Consider the following 21,701-nt stretch of genomic DNA (forward strand, 5'->3'; position numbering starts at 1 on the left):
AAAATACTTATTAATTGATGAAATGGATTATATTTAATCGTAGCAAACAAACTAGCGTTTTATTAAATCGCCAGAAGAAAAAATACACCAGCGTGAAAACAAGTTGTCTTCTCCAGCAGCCATGACAGTTCTCAAGTGATGTAATGACTTTTGATTGAAAACGTTTAATACTGCAGTAGATTAACTTTTGTTATCAATAAACAGATATATAAATGTTTATGAGATATGTATTTTATTAGGTCACCTGAGTCACTCAGGTGACCTATTGCTATCCGTTTTTGTCCGTCGGCGTGCGTCGTGCGATGTGCGTTAACATTTGAACATTTTTAGCTTCTTCTCTGAAACCGCTGAACCAATTTCAACTAAATTTGGCATATAGCATCTATGGGTGAAGGGGAACAAAAATTGTGAATTTCATGGTCCCTGCCCCCCTGGGGCCTGAGGGGTGGGGCTAAAACCACCAAAATTTATGCAATCTTTAAAAATCTTCTTCTTTACTCCTGGACATCAAGCAGTCAAACTGTTGGCATCATTGTCATAAGCATTGAGTCCTCTACCAAAATTGTGAAATTCATGGCCCCAGGGTCAGGGGTTCTGGTGCTAGGGCGGGGCTATATAGATCATATAGTGAAAGTGCATTATTTCTTTGAAAATCTTCTTCTCTGCTCCTGGGTATTAAATAAACTAACTAAGTATATAGTTATGATGAATAAGAGTGACTCTTCCAAAATTGTGAAATTCATGGCCCCAGGGTCAGGGGTTCTGGTGTTAGGGCGGGGCTCTATTGATTATAAAGTGAAAATGCATTAGTTCTTTGGAAATCTTCTTCTCTGCTCCTGGGTATTAAATAAACTAACTAAGTATATAGTTATGATGAGTAAGAATGCCTCTTCCAAAATTGTGAAATTCATGGCCCCAGGGGCAGGGGTTCTGGTGTTAGGGCGGGGCTCTATTGATTATATAGTGAAAATGCATTAATTCATTGAAAATCTTCTTCTCTGCTCCTGGGTATTAAATAAACTAACTAAGAAAATAGTTAGGATGAGCAAGAGTGCCTCTTCCAAAATTTGAATTTCATGGCCCCTGGGTCAGGGGTTCTGGTGTTAGGGCAGGACTCTATTTATTATATAGTGAAAATGCATTAATCCTTTGAAAATCTTTTTCTCTGCTCCTGGGTATTAAATTCAGTAATTAAGTACATAGTTATGATGAGCAAGAGTGCCTCTTTCAAAATTTTGAATTTCATGGCCCCTGGGTCAGGGGTTCTGGTGTTAGGGTGGGGCTCTATTGATTATATAGTGAAAATGCATTAATTCTTTGAAAATCTTTTTCTCTACTCCTGGGTATTACTGAAACACATTAAATACATAGTTATGATAATCAAGGATGCCTCTTTCAAAATTGTGAAATTCATGGCCCCTGGATCAGGGGTTCTGGTGTTAGGGTGGGGCTCTATTGATTATAAAGTGAAAATGTTTTAATTCTTTAAAAATCTTTTTCTCTGCACCTGGGTATTATTTAAACAAACTAAGTACATTGTTATGATAAGCAAGGATGCCTCTTCCAAAATTGTGAAATTCATGGCCCCGGGGACAGGAGTTCTGATGCTAGGGTGGGGCTATATAGATCCTATAGTGAAGGTGAATTATTTCTTTGAAAATCTTCTTCTCTGCCCCTGGGTATTGCTTAAACAGACTAAAGTACATTGTTATGATACACAAGGATGCCTTTTCCAAAATTGTGAATTTTATGACCCCAGGTTCAAGGGTTCTGGTGAAGGGGGGAGGGGGGCTTCTATTGATTATAAAGTGAAAAAGCAAAATTTCTTTGAAAATATTCTTTTCTTCTTCTGGTTAAGAAAGCAAAGAAGCTAAGTGTATAGTTATGTTGAGCAAGTGTGCTTCTTCCAGAGTAGTGAATTTCATGACCCCTGGGTCAGATGTGCTGGTGTGAGGGTGGGGCTTTTGATAATTTAGTGAAAATGCATTAATTCTATTAAATAATCCTGTTTGCTCCTTAGTGTTAAGCAGAAAAACAAAGTGATTAGTTATGATGAGCAAACATATGGTCCCAGGGTCAGAAGCTCTGGTGTTTTTGGGGGTGGGGGGTTGGGGTTGGGGGCTCTATTGATAATACAGTGAATCTGTAGTAAAAATGCATTATTTATTTAAAAATCTTCTCCGCACCTGGGCATATCTGAGGCAAACAGAGTAAAAGTTTTTATAAGGAAGGGAATTTTTACCAGATTTTTGAACATCTGGACCATTTGGTCAAGTGTTCTGGTCCTGGCCAGGGCTCTATTAGTTTGTATTCTACTGAGAGGAGTTATTCCCCTTTGCCATTTACTTTTGATAATTTATCACTATAAATAATGTACTTGAAAGGTAAATAGAATAAGAGAATTATGCAAAAACTTTTATTGTATAATACAAAAAGTACTTCCATAGTTTTAATGATCAGATAGACTTGTAAGTAGTAGATAAATAAAAATGAGACAAAAATAACTTGTCTTATTAAATATTCATCAAAGACCAAGAGATGCCAATGTAAGAGATTTCAACAAAGGATTAAAATAGTACAGAAGCATTGATAATTTGTTAATATACTGTATAGTGATAGTGATAAATGGGGAACAGATTAGAACCTAATTTATGAACTGTTAATGAATATTAAGACCAATTATTTTGTTGATCATGATCACCCTATTTTTCTTGCTTTTGGGCAACAAAGCTTCACCTTTCAGTTCATTTTGTACTCTATGCATCCTTTAAATTGTTGTATCATACTCAGGTGACCGTTAAGGCCCTTGGGCCTCTTGTTTACGTATGAAGTAAGAAAAATTCCCATATTCAGTTCAAGATCCCGCTCCCAAATTCTCATTGGCTGTCCCAAAATAAAATCGGTCAAGGTCAGTAAACTTCAAAGTTTGCGGTAAACTCAGACTTTACAAAATAATATGGAAAAATTTATGCTCTGAATAATTACATCAGAAACATTTATTTGAAAATTTTTCTGATTACATTGTATGATTTCAATTAAAAAATGGAAATGATATTGTATGATCCAAAAAAAGAGTTGTGCCCCCCCCCCCCCCCCAAGGAAAAGGCTTCATTATTTCAGCAAGAAGTACTTTCAAGTTCCTACTTTCCTACTAAGGATACCCTTGATTGGCTTATCTATGATAATGATAATTTATGTTTCCCATATATTTCGTACTGTACTAATTCAAGGATATCACATTAATTTTTATCAAAACAGACTGTCATGAGAGCATTTTCTTATATCATATATAAAGTACATTTGATATTCTTAATATTTATTATGATCTCTTGAACAACCAGTATGTTTTTTTCCAAGGGGGGGGGGGGTATTTGCAAGATAATCTGTTCTGCTTCACATCTGCTAAATTGTGTAAAAATACCAGTATAGCACATTTGTCCATTTTCATTTCTGCTTTTACAGATTACATGTCTATTACCTGTGTATATACAAAGTATATGTATTAGCAGCTGTGCTTAACTCTTTCATTGTTGAGGTCATATTTTGAACAAGTTGAGACATGCAGTGTTAAAATTGTTACAAAATTTTTTACACCGTTAGTTTAATAATTGATTGTGTAATAACATCTTAGCACATTTCTTCATTTTCATTACTTTGCTTGAAATGTATCAGCAGTGCTCAACTCTTTGTTGTTGTCATATTTTCAATAAATATCCATAATTTCTTTTATTGAATTTGTTTCGAAAGATGAAATTTATGTAAGCTCCGCCGTGATTCGAACTCATGAGTTGATTTATAGCTAAATGGTTAATTTGGGTAAAATAAAAGTTACCTCCCTAGGCTGTATCAAGTATTGCCAGAACGACATTCATCATCGTTACTTATGTATTCACTTCATAAACAATACTCGGGGAGGTTTAAATAAAGTGATTAGATTTGGTAATTAATTTACAATAAAACAAAACAAGTGCCGTTTAACGTCGTTGACTATAAACGTCGAATGACTTTCCTGTATGCTATTACGATGAGTGCATGTATTTTCTTTCCGAAGGAACGACATATCGCAGCGAAAACCACTTGACGATAATAATTATTTTAATGTACGTAGACGAAATAATACCCTTCCATATCTACAGTAAGTCTGTGAGTTATTTGAAGATATTTTTAAAACCAAAATGTCGGGAAAAAACTAATACGCGTGGTTATATTAGTTACGCACGGGTAATCAGTAATCAATACCCACGACCCACGTGCTTTGATTGATCAAACATGAAGCGTTGGCTATTAAAACAGCCTTTGAAAAATACGAAATAAAGGTCATTATCTCCTGATTTAAGTTAAGTAAAGCGTAATAATTAAAATAATTGAATGACAAGTACCACTCGTAATTATTGAATGACTACGTAAATATACCTATCGTAGTCCATACACATATTTCCAAAAAAAAAAAAAAAGGTTCATTGAAAACTTATTTACTGTTTCTTGAATTCACGCATTTATCATCACCGTGAATATAGCGAATATTTACACCGCGAATTATTTTCCCCCTATACAGTATCACCCAGGCTTGACCTTAACTTCAAAACAAACATCAGTTGCAGACAAAGGTGTTAATTAATCTTAAAGTGACAGAAACATAACCCTCAAAACTTTTCTGCGACCAGCAAGACAATCAATACCAGAGGATTAATTATACTGCTCTTTCAATCTTTTCTTCTAAGTTTACAATAAGAACTATTTCAGCAATGATAGAATGAGGTTATTATCTGATTACCTGTTAAAATAAATAGTATTCTTGAATTTAAATAAGGTGGGAAAAAGAAAGAAAAATAATAATAAAATAATTATAAAAAAAAGATATCTTTATCTATATCTTGTTTTTAGAATTCAATAAAATCATAAATAACTCATTGTGCATTTTACCAAAAAAAGGTATGAACATTATTTAAATCCATATATCAGACAATGTAAACATTCAGAATTGACCTTAACTTCTAAACAAACTTCATTTGCAGACAGAGGTGTTGATTAATCTCAATGTGACAGATAAAGATAAATGCTTTGGATTTTCTTCAAGAGGAAAGTTAATTAATCCCAAGAGATTCATTGCAGCCTTTCATAGTTTACAATAGGAACATTCTCAGCAGTTATCTCTCTTTGCCCATTCACTCTTATATAAAGTTAAGGAATCTACCCCACCACCCCAACTCCAAACTGAATGACATAGAAAACCAAACTTAGCATCAAAATATGTCTTACTACCTATTCAACCAACATACCAAATTTGAACTTAATTGGTCAACCCTAAAAAAAGTTATTAGAAAAAAACCCAGAAAATTTGTGGACGGAAGAGTGACAGACGGACGGACAGACAGACAGAGTGATTACTATAGGGCACCCGCAAATCCTTGCGGGGCCCTAATTATATTCACATTCATTGTTTATCTCAAAAGTACCTTACAATATGAATGTGTCGATGTATCTATTTCGTAAATGTCCGATATGCACATGGATGCATTGACAATGTCAACCCGTGCAAGCACGGGTCAAAGTCTAGTAAGATTTGAAAGGAAATGCAAAGTTAAACATTTGAATCTGGATTCTTAACCAAGAGCAATAAAATTGGAAACTTTAAAGTCGACAAGTAAACAAGCTTAGGACTACCATCTTCGCTTACCAAGGGTTTTCGGTCCGCTCTGCTCCCTATTTCCCATGAATGGGGAGCAAAGCGGATCGAAAACCCTTGGCTAGCGCAAATGAGGACAACATCTCCTGTAGAGATGAGAAGGGGACTAAGCCCCTAAACCTTAGTTGTTGGATTGTGCCATGTTGGGATTCATTTGTCAACGAACAGAACTCTGGACAAGCGTAGGTGATAAGGTGATAGTAAAACATCCAATAAAAAATTCTTATATATCCTGGACCATGAATACCCTATAAACATAAAATACGTACCCCATTTGTTGGCAAAAAAATTGCAAGAGCCCTCAACTTTGAAACTCTTTAGCCCTTGCCATATTTGTTGTTCAACTTTCCTTTTTATGGAGTATATCGCTATCACCTGCATATGACGTTTACATATACCAACTTATTCGATATTTGCTCCGAGTACGATCAATTTTTAAACCGAGGCAGACTACCAATTGACAGATATGTTGATGTTACAGAGAGTTCAAATCATCATCACGTAAATTCTATGGTCGTTATAATGACCTTGTAAGCAAATATAACTTTTCGTTGGGTCTAATTTTGGCTGACGTGTTTATACGAGGGGTGATCAAAAAGTTCGCGAACTATCTCTATATCTACAAAACCACAATTCAGATCAGAATGAAATTTGGCACACATATAGTCATACACATGTTCTATAAATAGCATTTGTAATGTAATGTCTTGCTCCATGTGTGTGACGTCACAGTGTGAAAATGACGTCAATATGTAGGTGACTTGTGACAAAAAATGATTTACTCAGTCGTACTCGAGCAACGAACTGCTGTCAAGTAATATTTGTTGCCATCGTCAATATATATATATATATATATATATATATATATGTGTGTGTGTGTGTGTGTGTGTGTGTGTGATTTTGATTATTTTTTAATATTTTTTATAGAGTTAATTGTGTGACAATGGTCTATAGAACCTTAGAAGAAATAAAAAAAGAATTGAGCAGACATGCAGTCCATCACAAAGAAAAAGGAGGGAGAACGGAGAAGATCCATGTTAATGACTGGCCATGGAGGAGAACCAGCTCCCGAGTTTTATTTTAAGGACTGGGAAAAAGTGGTACCTTGGCATAATATATTGTATTTACTATAGAACATAGAATTTCAAATTATATTTACAGAATGCACTGTCAAATTTAAGCACATGACATTGTTTCATATTCTTAAGTAAAAAGAAATAATGAAAAACAAAATGATCTGAAAATAGGGATTGAAGCCTGATAACCCCCCCCCCCTTTCCAATCTGTCTTAATCAATTACATGTACTCATTTATATTTTTTACAGGTATTACAGACTCTCACAAACGTTGCTATAGAGGGAATAAGCTCTGGGATAGAGACAGCATAGTGTCGTATGTTTGCATGTTATAATTTTTTTTATTATTAGTATAAGAAAAATAATTTATTTTGTTCTGGTGCTGACTTAATGACAGTTTGATTCAAATCATATTTAATGACAAATCATGAGAGATCATACATTTGGTAAAAATATTGACTTCTGTCCAGGAAAAAAATCTAGAAACAAATATCAACTTTACTTCATTATTTATTAAAGCATGAAGAAAGAGTAACCAATATTTAACACATTGCAGTAAGTAAACCACCCCCGATAATGCCAGGTTTCACTATACATGAAATACCATCATCTGACCTGAGCCAGTCAGCTACAACTCCTAGTACAAGTTACTAGTCAAAGATTTGATGATCCCTTATCACAAGGTAACTTAAGATTTCATACTATACTGAAACACAACAAGCAGTAATCTACAAATGTTTGAATTTTTTATCTAATGATTTTCAAAAATGAATACACTTTAGGTAAAACTTGATTTGAAAACATCAAAGATTTGATTAAAATGTTAAATGATTAATATCTTTTAACTTTAGAAAGTAACACATGACTGTTAAAACACTCCCACACCGGCCATTCAATTATAGCGTGAGTAGTTAATAGGGGTCCCGATAGGGGGGTCAACTGAGTGCACTTTTTTTTTTTTACCCCTCCCAGAGTTCTAAAAATAGACCTCTGGATGGGTCTAAAAATAGACCTGGATGGGTGTGTCGAGTGCACTTTTGTCCCCCAGAGTTCTAAAAATAGACCAGGGATGGGTCTAAAAATAGCTAAACTTGGGGGATCTAAAAATAGACCCAGAATTCATTCTAAAAATAGACCCAGAATTCATTCTAAAAATAGACCCAGAATTCATTCTAGAGTGTACAAAAAAACCAAAACAAAAGGATTTTTGAAATATTTATATCATTTAAAGAACAATAATAACAAAAAAGTTTGATACATCTCAAACACAAATCACTTTCTCTGGATCTGGAATTAAAGGGGTGCGACAATGCATGTACAGTGTATAAGTCTCTGGAAGAAGCCCTTGTCTCCTTCTATGTTCGAATTCATTAAAACAATCTAGAATTTGAAATTTCCAGCCACTTTGATGAACCATATTAATATGATCAGTTATGATCACCCATTTGTATCTTTGATAACCATGATATCCATGTTTCCTTTCCTTAAGACAGTATTGGTCCTCTCTCTGCTCATAATCTTCAGGATCAAATTTCACTCTTTTTTCCAACCAAATTTATTTTTGGTATTTTGGATTAAATATTCGATTTCTGTTATAGTAATTCAGGATCGCTTCTTCTTCAGTTTTCATCCAATCTCCCTCTTTATCACCGTTAATACACCAACGATACTGGATAGGTTCTTGTTCAATTTTTATCCATTCTCCCACTTTATCATCGTTAATACACCGACGAAACTCCATCTTTGTACCTCTAATTTTTTTTCCAGAATGAGAAAGTTTGTTGTTTTTATCTCTTTATATACCTTTTTTTCTCAAAATCTATTTTTAGTCTTAGTTTTTTTATCTCTTTGTTACTATAAAATATAACATCACTATGCAAAAAAAAACTCCCTTTACCTTTGCATTATGACGTCATCCAGGGTATAAATACCTTCTTCTTTTGACTTTCATTTCATTCTGTTGTCAAAACAATATTCAGACAGCAACACTTAAGAAAAAAAAATGGAAAAGAAACCAGAGAAAGAATTAGATCGTAGGCAAAGAAATGCCTTGTACTTACAGAGAATACAGAAAGCTAATCGACATCAACAAGTACAGGCTTTACGAAATATACCTGAAGAAGAAGAAGAACAATCCAGTTCATCATCATTACCATCATCTCATTCACCACCAGGGAAACCGAAGACCATTTCTCAGTATTATAAAGTGAGAGAAGATGGTACCAAGTATTCCCCAAAATTTAAAGCAAAAGAAAATAATTACAAAATCAATTTTAAGGAATTTCCAGAGGAGGAAAACCGAGGCTTTGTTCGGCGAATATTTAGAGACATGTTAAAATCGGTCAAATATGAAATGCAGTGTCATCCTAACGATTACTTACGTTTGAACATACGTCACCCTTCTCTGGATTCTGACATTTCTTACGAGTTTACGCAATGTAAACATTTAAACCAGGACGTCATTTTAAACCAAATAGAAGCCGTCCAACAATCCAAGAAAGATTTTAAACTGGGTGACGGTGCCATGGAATTTAACATGTTTCATGTGAAATATCCAGAAGGAAGTGGTGGAAATAAAGTCAAACACCTGATGGTCAATAAGGAGAATTTTCTTAAAGGAAAAAGATGCATCCTTCAGATCGACAATCCTTGGGATAAGATGTGTTTAGCTCGAGCTATTGTCGTCACTCGGTTACACAGTCAAAAACCGGAACATCCAGAGAGTTTAGTTGAATGGGAAAAACAATGGATACGTATGCGGAAGGGTGATTACAAATATTTAGACCAGAAAAACCAAGCCCTAACTCTCATGGAACAAGCTGGCTGTGATATTCATCAGTCTTGTGGACCTGAAGAATGGGCGAAATTACAACAAGTGTTATATCCTCAATATCGACTGAAAATATTTCAGATCAAGTCTACCTCCTCCTCTAAACTCATTTTTGAGCCCATTTACAAAGGCTACGGAGACGGAATTTTTTTAAATGTTTTGTTAAAAGATCATCATTATCATGCCATTTTATCCATGTCAGCTTTAACTGGCAACCCCTATTACTGTGATCATTGCGATGTGGGGTACCGAAACATCACAGACCATCGATCCAAGTGTCCTTTTCGATGTAATTTTTGTTTAGTGAACACCCCATGTCCTGATGACGGGAGCCAGATTACATGTTCTCATTGCCAAGGATTTTTTAAGAACAGAAGTTGTTACGAAAATCATTTACGACCTTACAGTAAAAATACGACCACATCCATCTGCAATTTAATGGGACAATGCCAGCAATGTGAGAAATGGATGGCTAAAAGATTACTCCTTCATCACTTATGCGGAGGACAGAAACAATGTAAGATCTGTAAGAAAACTGTAGAAAATGATCATCAGTGCTACGTTCAACTCAAGCCTGAGAAAAAGAAAAAGAAAGGCAAAGAGACATTACAGTTTTACATTTATTTCGATTTCGAATGTATGCAGGAAAACGGTATTCACGTTCCTAATTTATGTGTGGCACATCGGGTCTGTCAACATTGTGGGCACTTACCCATTGAGGATCCTTGTCCTCATTGTCAACACATGGGACCCCGTCAACACGTGTTTCAAGGATCAAATACTTTAAAAGACTTCATGGGCTGGTTATTACAACCCACTACAGGAAATAAGAATTCCACTTTATTACACGACCAGGCCCTCGTCATCGCTCACAATTTCAAAGGATACGACGGACAGTTCATTTTAAATCACCTGGTGCATTCTGCTTGCATTAAACCCACCGTCATCCAGAACGGGAGCAAAATCTTATGCATGGAAATCTGTGGATTGAAATTCATCGATTCTTATAATTTTTTACCTTTTGCTCTGTCCAAGATGCCTTCCGCTTTCGGATTCACCGAACTGAAAAAAGGGTATTTCCCTCAATTTTTCAATACGGTACAGAACCAGAATTACGTGGGACCTTATCCATCGGCAGCTTACTACAATCCGGACGACATGACTATTATCGGACGACAAGCATTTTTTCAATGGTACGACCAACAAGCCGGAAAAGTGTTTGATTTCCAGAAGGAATTTTTAGAGTATTGTATTTCCGACGTCGATATTTTACAACGATGTTGTGCTCAGTTTAGATCCACCCTCAAGAGTTTGGTCAATGTAGATCCCTTTCAGGAATCTATCACTTTTGCCAGTGCAGCCAATTTAGCTTACCGTCGAGGATTCATGCCCGAAGACACCATTGCCATCATTCCTAACCTGGGATATCAACCTGCTCGTCAATATTCGGCCAAAGCCTGTCGATGGTTAACCTGGTTGAGTCAAAGAAGCGGATCTCACATCCAACATGCGAGAAACGGAGGAGAACTCAAGATCGGAAATTATACTGTAGACGGATACCAGAAAGATACTTGCACCGTCTACGAATTTTACGGATGTTATTGGCACGGATGTCCCACCTGCTATCCCAAGCTACAGACCGAAACTCATCCTCACCGGACTCAATATACTTACCAACAATTACATGAAGAAACTTTAAGAAGGAAATCGGTCTTAGAGCAAATGGGGTACAATGTCACCTCTCTCTGGGAACACGAATTCGATGAACAAGTGCAAGGAGACAAGGTTTTACAGAATTATTTATCAGCCCTAAACATACCCGATCCTTTAAACCCCCGAGAGGCTTTGTACGGAGGTCGGACCAATGCGACTAAATTATATTGTGAGGAAGGAGATATGAGATACATAGACGTGTGTTCTCTCTATCCTTACGTGTTAAAACACAGACCTTTTCCTGTAGGGCATCCTCAGATCATTACCGACCAATTCCAGGATGTCCGATCTTATTTCGGACTGGTTCACTGTCGGGTCTTACCACCTCGAGGTCTCTATCACCCGGTTTTACCTTATCGCACTGGAGGCAAGTTATTATTTCCCTTATGTCGAACTTGTGCAGAACAACAGGACCCTAAACATCGATGTGATCACAATTCCCAGGAACGCAGTCTCACAGGTACCTGGGTGACGACCGAATTACACAAAGCCTTGGACATGGGGTATACTTTAGAGCAGATTTACGAAGTTTGGCATTTTCCAGAAAGCACTACAGATTTATTCAGACCTTACATCGATACTTTTTTAAAGATCAAACAAGAAGCTTCTGGATTTCCACCCGAGTGTCAGACGGAAGAACAGCAACTAGATTACATTCATCAAGTCTTAGAAAAAGAAGGAATTAGAATGGACCGGTTAAGTATCGAAAAAAATCCAGTGCGAAGAACGATAGCCAAACTCTTTTTAAATTGTCTGTGGGGAAAATTTGCTCAACGTCTGTTATTACCGAAAACAGAATACTTGGATGAAGAAGAGAAATTACAAGAACTCTTACAAGATTTTACCAAAGAGATTAAAGGGATCCAACTCTTAGAAAATAAAGAGAAGCCTGAATTAGACATGATGTTAGTGAATTATCAAGACAAACAGGAATTTGTAGAAGAATGTCCCTTTGGAAATGTAATACTGGCCTGTTTTACTACCGCTTATGCTCGGTTACATCTCTACGAGACTTTACAACCTTTGGGAGATCGGGTCCTTTATTTCGATACGGATAGTATCGTGTACCAACATAAGGAAGGACAATTCAATCCGACCCTTGGCAACAGTTTAGGAGAATGGACCGACGAATTAGACGGGGATCACATCATTAAATTCATGTCGGGAGGTCCCAAAAATTATGCTTACCTTACCTCCAAGGGAAATTCCGTGTGTAAAGTCAAAGGATTAACTCTCAATTTTCGGGCTTCTAATATCGTATCCTTAGAGACTTTAGAAAAAATGCTCAAGAAAGAAATGGATGAAGTCACAGTGTCTTATCCTTATAAAATACAGAGGACCCGAGATCATCAAGTCAAGACAGTACCTTTAGATAAAAAGTATAGAATTGTCTATGACAAGAGACAGATCTTGAAAGATTATAACACTTTACCTTATGGTTATTAAAATGATGGTTATTGACTATAAATAAAGCATTGAAACTACCTTTGTCTTCATTTGTCATCATGCAACATGAGGAGACACCTCTCCCCTCTTTTCTTTTAAAACATGAATTTACCATGGTGGTAGCAGGACCTTCTAAATCTGGCAAAACTGAATTTGTCAAGAAATTAGTAGAAAATTTACATTGGATTACCCCCATGCCACAAAAAATTGTGTGGTGTTATCGGGAATGGCAACCTGCTTACACTTCTCTAAGAGATCGGGTGCTTTTCATTCGAAATATTCCCGAAGACGATGAGAAATTAGTGGCTAATTTAAATATACCACACTTACTCATTTTTGACGACATGATGGGAGGAAAAGCCATTGAATCGATCGTGGATTGGTTTACCCGTAAAGCTCATCATCGGAATACCAGTGTGATTTACATCACTCAGAATTTATTTGATAGGGCAGCATCACATCGCACCATTAGTTTGAATGCTCATTATTTAGTCTTGTTTAAAAATCCCCGAGACAAATCTCAAATCAGTGTCTTGAGTCGTCAGTTAGCTCTACCTCATTTGATGTCCGCTTATCAAGAAGCTACCAATGTTCCTCATGGGTATCTCTTGGTGGATTTGAGTCCACACACTCCAGACGAATACAGATTGAGAAGTCGATTGTTTGAATGGTTAACTATACACATGCCTCAAGAGTATAAATAAAAATGTATTATCCTCACCCTTGTCATTTATCATTCAACTCTCATCATGGCACCATCAGCTAAGAGTAAATTAGTGAAAACTTTAAGACGTTTACAGCGGGAAAAAGATCCTGCTAAGCGAGCTCATTTAATTGAATTAGGGCGTAAAGCCTTATTGAATTGGTTTGCTATGGGAGCTCGAAATTTAGTGAAAGGGGTCTTACCCATTAATAAACAGACTCAGAGATTTATTGATCATCATCGTCAAGATTTAAGTATCATCGCTGATAAATCAGCTACCGAGGAAGAAAAAAAGCTATTTTAAAACGTGGCGGAGCAGGATTTTTAGGAGGAGTCATCATTCGTCATTTATTTAAATGGAATACCCCTAAAAAACGACGTGCTCGTCGTTTGAAAAGTGTGGTGGTAAGAGTCCAGAACAAAAAGACCAAAAAGAGAGTTTTACCAAATTGGATGGTTCGACTAGGTGGGGGGTCAAACAATAAGAAAAAACCTACTCAAAAGAAGAAGAAGAAAAAATCCAAAAACTCCAGGTCCACCCAAAACTCCAGCTCAACGTAAAGCTATGCCTAAAAGTCTAAGAAATGAAATTAATCAGTATTATAAAGAACAAAGACAAAAAACTATTGGAGAGTTATTAAAGAAACAAACTGAAATGAGAATGGATCGTGCTATGGCACCCATAGGCAGTCAAAGAGCCCCGGATTTATTTCCTCAAGTTAATGTAGGAATTCCTTCTCCTGGAATTAAAGTACCCATACAGACTCCTAAAATAGCCCGCTTTCAACCTTTATCTGCTTCTACACCTAAACTTCCAAAAGGAATGAGATATAAATGCCGATATTGTTCCAAAATCTACGTCACCGAAAAAAATAGAGATAAACATGAGAAAGACAAACATGGTATGTATGCTCCTCCTCCTTAAAAGAGTAAAAAAGGAGGACACAGTGAGGGACACCTCTTCATTTTTTGAAAAGGATGGCTAAGAAGAAGAAGAAGAATAAGAAGAAGACTTGTTGTTCTACAAGATTAAAATCTCATGAGCCTCTTTTAAGAGTGTTATCTAATCCTCATTGTTCTTCACCCTTAAAGACAAGTATTTTAAAACATTGTTCTGGAGATTGTATTCTGAAGATTTGTGAGATTGTGTACAACCTATTAAAAGGAGTGTTACCTCTCAGTTCGGTTCAGAAACGAAAACCAGCTGGAAAGAAACACATCTTAAGGAGACTAATTCAACCTCAATCTATTCAGAAAAGACGAGCTTTGTTAGTCCAGCAAAAAGGAGGCCTCTTCCCTCTTTTACTCGGTCCTTTACTAATAGGAGCAGCATCTCTCCTAGGGGAAAAATGAGTCGTAAAATGGTATTAGTTCCTGAAGTCTTATTGAATGAACTTAAAGGAAAATTACCGAAACCTCCCGAATTTCAATCTACTCTCAGTTTAGGTCAGGAATTAGAGGACATTACAAGACGTGAAGATTTAACCCCAGAAGAAAAAGTCGCTTTATATGGTCAAGAACTTCATCGCTATAGAAATTATTTAGAAAAAGCTAGGAAACAACCTACAAAAACTCGATTAGCTCAACCATCAGCTCAACCATCAGCAGCAGGAGCTCCAGCAGCAGCAGCAGCTCCAGCAGCAGGACCAGTTCCACCTGCCCAAGCAGAAGCAGCAACAGGATCACCAGCAGCCCCAGCTGAGATTGAAGATCAAATTCTTGAAACCGTCAATAAAAACATGAAAAGAAAAGCTGGATTATTATTAAATCATTTAAAGAAAAACCCTAAAGTGTTAACTTGGAATAAAGAAGGTGAAATTACTTATCGAGGTCAAAAAGTTGCCAATTCTAACATTGTGGATTTAATGGCTGATAGTATGAGATCTCATACTTTGAAAAATCATCCGGTTCCTACAGGATTAGAACAATTTGCTCAAGCTTTAAAAGAGACCCGTACTCCTTTGGAATACCTGAGTAATGGAAACCTTATAAAAGCCATGCAGAAACCTGGAAAAATCAGTACTCCTAAAAGTCAAGAAAGAGACGATAGTGGATTTTCTTCCTTTTTAGACACTCCAGTAAGTAGTCCTATAGAAGATCCAGGAACCGTCATTAAAAACCCATTTCAACTCCTGTAGGGACAAGGGAAGGATCCAGATATAGTCCCTTTAGAGCTCGACAGAAATTAAAAAACAAACTCGAAGAAGAAGAAAAGAAATTAGCAAAAATTGAAGAAAATTGGCTTCCTTTACCTAAGAAGAAATGAAAAAGAAACAAGTGGAGGACATTTTAAAAGAGATTTATTATGATCCTAAAAGAGGGTACGGAGGACTACAAGCTTTGTATCGTCAGGTCAGAAGTCTGGGACATAAGATTTCCTTGAAAAAGATTCGAGAATGGTTAAAAGAGCAAGATACGTATACCTTACATAAACCCATTCAAAGAAAATTCCGGAGACAACAGACTAGAGTGACGGATATAGACGAACAATGGCAATTAGATTTAGCAGATGTGTCCAGTTTAAAGAAACACAATGACGGATATACGTTTTTATTGTGTGCCATTGACGTCTTATCTAAATATGCCTGGGTGGTGCCTTTAAAACAGAAAACGGGAAAGGAAATGATTCGAGGATTACGAGAGATTTTTCAACAAGACGGTCGACGTCCCATCCGCATTCAATCTGATCAAGGCAAAGAATTTACCAATAAAGAATTCTTACAAGCTTTTAAATCCATTCATTTTTTTACCACTCGTAATACGGACACTAAAGCCAGTATCGTGGAACGATTTCAAAGAACCCTCAAAGCACGCATGTGGCGTTATTTCACTCGTCATAAAACCAGACGATATTTAGACGTCTTACCGGATTTAGTATATGCTTACAATCATTCTTATCATCGAAGTATTAAAAGAGCACCAGCTCAAGTGAATGCTTCTAATGTATTAAAAGTCTGGAAAACTTTATATGGGGAAAAATCTCAAACATTCCCTAAAAAACCTCAATTTAAACAAGGAGATCGGGTCCGCATTAGTAAAGCTAAACGCACTTTTGAAAAAGGATATTTACCCAATTGGACTACGGAATTGTTTACCATTTCTAAAAGAGTGCCTGGAAGATATCCTTATGTGTATAAAATCCAAGATGATCATGGTGAGGAATTAGAAGGCACTTTTTACGAGAAAGAATTACAAAAGATTAATAAAAAAGATGATGTGTACGAAGTAGAAGAAATCTTGGGGTATAAAAAGCGACGTGTAGGGAAAAAAATCATTCAAGAAGTCAAAGTGCGGTGGAAAGGATATCCTCCTAGTTTCGATTCATGGATTCCCCAAACGGATCTCATTCAATAACTCCTCATTGGAAATTTTGTGGAGAGAAAGTGTCTCGAGAAGAAATTGTTTATTTCGCCCAATTATTCATTTGTGTATCTCTTATCATTACCAGTGTGGTCATGTTAGCTTTACATGATACTAATCGAGAATATTGGATGATCTGTGTGAGTTCTACCGTAGGATACATTATGCCTAGTCCTACGATGATGCATCATACCCCTAAAAAGACTACAAATACACAAACAGTAACCTAGTTTTTTGAATGTTTGTTATTGTTATGAATAAATATGTTTGTTATTCTGAATGATGTTTGTTATTATTTGTTCTTGTTATGAATAAAAATGATAGAAACACAAATCTCTTATTCTTTTTCTTTCTATGACCTCACAATGAGTATGACGTCACAATGAGTAGCTTGACTTAGCCAAAAAAAAAGTTTTTTTTTTACAGGTGTTTTAAGAATCAGATCTCGTGCTCTAATTATAGTAACCAAAAAAAAGGGTCTAAAATTAGTATCCTTCTTCTTCTTCTGCAGGTGTTTTAAGAATCAGATCTCGTGCTAAGTACGAGGGGGAGTTAGGGAGTCTAAAAATAGATACACAAAGGGTATAAATAAAGGGATATTTTGTTAAAAAAAACAATCTGTCATTCTTTTAAGAGAGAGCATAACAATAGTTAGGGATGGAGTATCGTTGGTCTTGTGAGAGTTTATTTGGATGTATTGACAAGGAGGGACCCTGGATGAAAACTAAAGTAGGAGCGATCCTGGATTTCTTTGAAACCCATCCAGGACATTCTATTCATGATGTGTGGTTGGAAAAAAGAGTGAAATTCTTACATCCTAAAGCTTCTAAAGTGAGGGTGAGAATGAAGGACTGCTTTTATGAATACAAATGGGCGATCACAGGTCATGGTAATCTTCAGACTCCCTTTGTTCTGGAAGAAAGTAACTGGTGGTGGAATTTAGAAGACTGTCTTCGTGATTTATTCCACCGGAAGCAGAAAAAAGATCAACTGGGGATTCAAATCCATTACGGCCGTATAAACTACCTGTACTGTCGCATTCCTTTTTCAAAGATTAAAGACCAGATGGAACAGGAAGACGAAGCTGAGGTGTTTCAAAAAGTGATTTCCATGACAGAAGATGTGTAAATATATCTAAAATAAAAAATTTGTTTAAAACAAAAAGAAATATTGTTGTTATAAATAGAAAGGTCAGAAGTAAATATCTCTCAGTCTCTTACTGAACATGGCTGAGAACAGTGGTTTTTACATGACATTACCCAGTGATAGCTCCATGCAATCTTTTCCGGGGAATACGACCGCTCAATTTAAAACTTTATTACCACAATCTGTGGATTTAACGGATGGTCAATGGGAAGTAGCATTAACCGAAATGATTTATCCTTGTAGTATAGAAAATATAAGTCAGGATGAATCTTATATCGAAGTGTGTATAGTGGAAAAAGTTCCACCTTTTTTTAAAGGCGTTTCACCATCTGAGAAAATGGATCTCGAGGATCATGATAAGTACCAGTGGGGACGGTTTCAATTATTGAAAAGTACTCCCATTACTTTTCAACAAACCCAGCTTTTAGTAGATTGGAGTAAAGCTTATTGGTTAATCGGTACTTATGATCCTAGAGAGAAATTGAATTTGTATCGACTTCGATTTAGACCGGGACCTTATCCTAACCCTACAGCTATCCTGGCAGAAATCAATGAAGGTTTAGTACAGACCATGAAAAAAATCTGGAAAAAGTATCACAAATGGACCGAGAAAAAAAAAACCCACAGATCAAGGAAGTGATGACGATAATGATGTGTATGGAAATTTAAAACAAAGTTTAAAGACAGTGATACAAGACCTGAAAGAAGAAGAAGAAAAAACCTCAAAAATTGAGATGAAATTTAATTATCGGAAGGATTTCAATCGAGTGAATTATGTTACTCATTTACGTCAAATTCCCATCTTTGTACGTCTTCCCTTAAGTCTGGCTTATAAATTAGGATTTCATGATTCTAAATTAGTCCCGGAAAATTGGACAGAAGACACGACCAAATGGATTAACATCAGTTATCTGGCTCCAGACACTGTAGATTTATATCGAAATTTAAAATCCATGTATGTGTATTGTGATCTGATTCAACCCCAGACCGTAGGATCGAATGCCTTGAAATTATTAAGAGTGGTCCCTTGTCAATTTGAACACAAAGACAATCAATGTAAATGGGAACCCATACGTGCGGAATATCTCCCTTTGAGTAAAAAACATTTTGATACCATTGAGATACACATCATGACACCTTTGGGAAAACCCATGCCCTTTTTAAGTGGAAAAACTCTAGTCAAACTTCATTTTAGAAAAGTGTACTGAGATGAGTGTACAGCTTTTTTGTTACATCCTATTGGGAGTCATGGTTTGTCTGGTATGCTGTCTATATTGTATTCAGCCCTAAAAAAGGGGTATAAAAGGAAGTCCTCAGAGTGCAGAAAAGTCAGTTTTTAAGAACAGTTATCACCATGCAGTATCATCCAGGAATATTAAGACAGAGAGGACACGGCTGGACTTATCATAAAGGTTTATTACGACAAAAAGGACACGGGTTTGGTCTTTTAGGTCCGGTGTTAAAATTAGCAGCTCCACTAGTCAGTAATCTATTAGGTGGAATATTAGGAGGGGGTCAACAGCAACCACCCCCACCCCCACCACCAGCTTATTATTATTCACCCCCCAAAAACCATCAAAGAGGGGAAGGATTTTTTACGGATTTACTGAAAACGGGAGCTAAACATGCCTTGACCGCTGCTGCTAGAACGGGGTTAGATGTGTTAGAAAATAAGAGATCTTTAAAAGACGCTATCAAAACTCACGGAATACAAGCCCTGAAAAATACTTCGGGAATGGTGAAACAAAGAATGAATCTAGGAGATAGTAAGAAAAGAAAAAGAAAACAGACAGAAAGAGTTCTGTTGGCTAGAGGAGGTCCTAAGAGAAAAAGAAAAAAATCAAGGAGGTAATGTACCATTAACACCCCCAGTGAAGAAGAAAACACGGTCTTTTGATGTCTTTGACTGAGAGAGACTATAAATAGAGGAGTGTGAGGGAAAAGAGTTTCATTTGTGAAAAATCAATCTTGGTAGACAGACATCATGTTACAACCCGATTCCTGTGCCTGTGGGATGGACAATTTACAATTGTTCCAAGTCCCTCCCACTAATATTGCTTTAGAAGAGTCCAAATGGGAAGAATATTACCCTATTTCTAGTACTTTAGATTCCGAGACAGCTCCGATCGAATTTGAAATCAAAGGACAAGGAGATCAATATCTAGATTTATCTCAAACTTATCTTCAAATGGTATGTCAATTTGTCCAAAATGATGGAAGTGATCTAGGTGGAGATCCTGCTAAAACAGCCCCAGTAAATAATATCTTACATTCCTTGTTTACGGAAATTGATGTCAGTCTCAATGGAAAAATAATCACTCCAGGGACCGATACTTATCCTTACAAAGCTTATCTGGAGAAATTACTGTCTTACAAACCCAGAACTTTAGCCACACAAATGAAAGCTTGTAGTCTATGGGAAAAAGATACGGCAGGACACATGGACGAAAGGGGGCTAGCAGCTCTGGGAGTGGCTGCTAATCAGAACTTTGCTGTAGCTGCTGATAGTTGTACCATTAACAAACCCATCATCCCAGCATACCCAGACAATTCTAAAAACGAAGGATACAGAAAACGTCATCAAGCCATAGATGCTAGTAAGAAAATCATTTTGTTGGATCGTTTACATCTGGATTTGTTTCAACAAGATAGATTTCTACCGAATGGAGTCGACGTCCGTTTGAGATTTAATCGAGCTAGACCTGATTTCTACATGATGACGGCTCAACCCAATACGGGAAAAGTCAAAATATTAAGTATGGTCTTGTGGGTGAGAAAAGTGAAACCTTCCCCTACTTTAATGAATCACATCAATCAAACTTTGAATACTCACAGAACCAAATATCCATTAAGAAGAGTCGAAGTCAAAAGTTTTACCATACCTACAGGAACTCAATCTAAGATTACGGATCATCTGTTTCAAGGCCAGATGCCAAAAAGGCTCATTTTAGGGTTTGTGGAGAATGCGGCTTTTAATGGAGATAAAACTAAAAATCCCTTTAATTTTCAAAATTTTGGGATTAAAAAATTAGATGTTAGTATCAATGGAGAGACCATGATGACTCGTTGTTTCGAACCTAATTTTAATGAAGATTTATATCTGAGATCTTATCTGAGTATGTATCAAGCTTTGGGAAAATTAGGAGAAGATTGGGCTCCGGACATCACCTTAGAAGAGTATAAAAACGGATACACTTTATGGGGCTGGGATTTCACTAAAGATCAAGAAGCCCAATCGGATAAATTCCATCTCATAGAAACAGGAAATTTAAGAGTAGAAGTCCAATTTACTGCTAATACGGTTACCACTTTAAATTGTGTGGTGTATGCAGAATTTGATAACCTCTTAGAAATCAACAAACAGAGAGAAGTGAGCATTGATTACTAATGGATACAGGACAGTTGAGAGAAGTGTTATCTAGAGAATTAAAGAGTTCGTTTGGTGGAGTGTATCCTTTAGATTTATTACCAGATCAATTAAAATTTGGAGAAAAAGCCATTGTAGTCAACACAGATCCTCAAGATCAACCTGGAGAACATTGGGTGTGTTTATATGTAAGCAGTCCAGTGGTAGAATATTTTGATTCTTATGGATTTCCTCCCTTACAAAAAGAAATTCAAGATTTTATTCAGCTTCATGGTCATCAATGGATTTATAATCCGTATCGATATCAAGATTGGAATACCGATGTGTGTGGACAATATTGTGTGTATTATTTACATCAAAGACATATGAAGAAA

The 21,701-nt window shown here is 36.4% G+C and overlaps 2 protein-coding genes across 2 annotated transcripts; both read left to right on the forward strand.

The window, feature by feature from the left end:
* Positions 1-8,764: 8,764 nt before the first annotated feature.
* Positions 8,765-12,751, forward strand: LOC133204898 (uncharacterized). The gene has a single exon (XM_061340640.1). The coding sequence runs from the start codon at positions 8,765-8,767 to the stop codon at positions 12,749-12,751; it is 3,987 nt and encodes a 1,328-aa protein (XP_061196624.1).
* Positions 12,752-19,944: 7,193 nt separating this feature from the next.
* On the forward strand, positions 19,945-21,348 carry LOC133204899 (uncharacterized protein F54H12.2-like). The gene has a single exon (XM_061340641.1). The coding sequence runs from the start codon at positions 19,945-19,947 to the stop codon at positions 21,346-21,348; it is 1,404 nt and encodes a 467-aa protein (XP_061196625.1).
* Positions 21,349-21,701: the final 353 nt, after the last annotated feature.

This window comes from Saccostrea echinata, unplaced genomic scaffold (genome assembly GCF_033153115.1).
Source record: "Saccostrea echinata isolate AGI-Se365-2 ecotype Australia unplaced genomic scaffold, CSIRO_AGI_Sech_v1 ptg000054l, whole genome shotgun sequence".
NCBI classification, from domain to species: Eukaryota; Metazoa; Mollusca; class Bivalvia; order Ostreida; family Ostreidae; genus Saccostrea; species Saccostrea echinata.

Coding starts and splice junctions, on each gene's coding strand:
- LOC133204898 (XM_061340640.1), top strand. CDS start 8,765: ATGGAAAAGAAACCAGAGAAAGAATTAGATCGTAGGCAAAGAAATGCC.
- LOC133204899 (XM_061340641.1), top strand. CDS start 19,945: ATGTTACAACCCGATTCCTGTGCCTGTGGGATGGACAATTTACAATTG.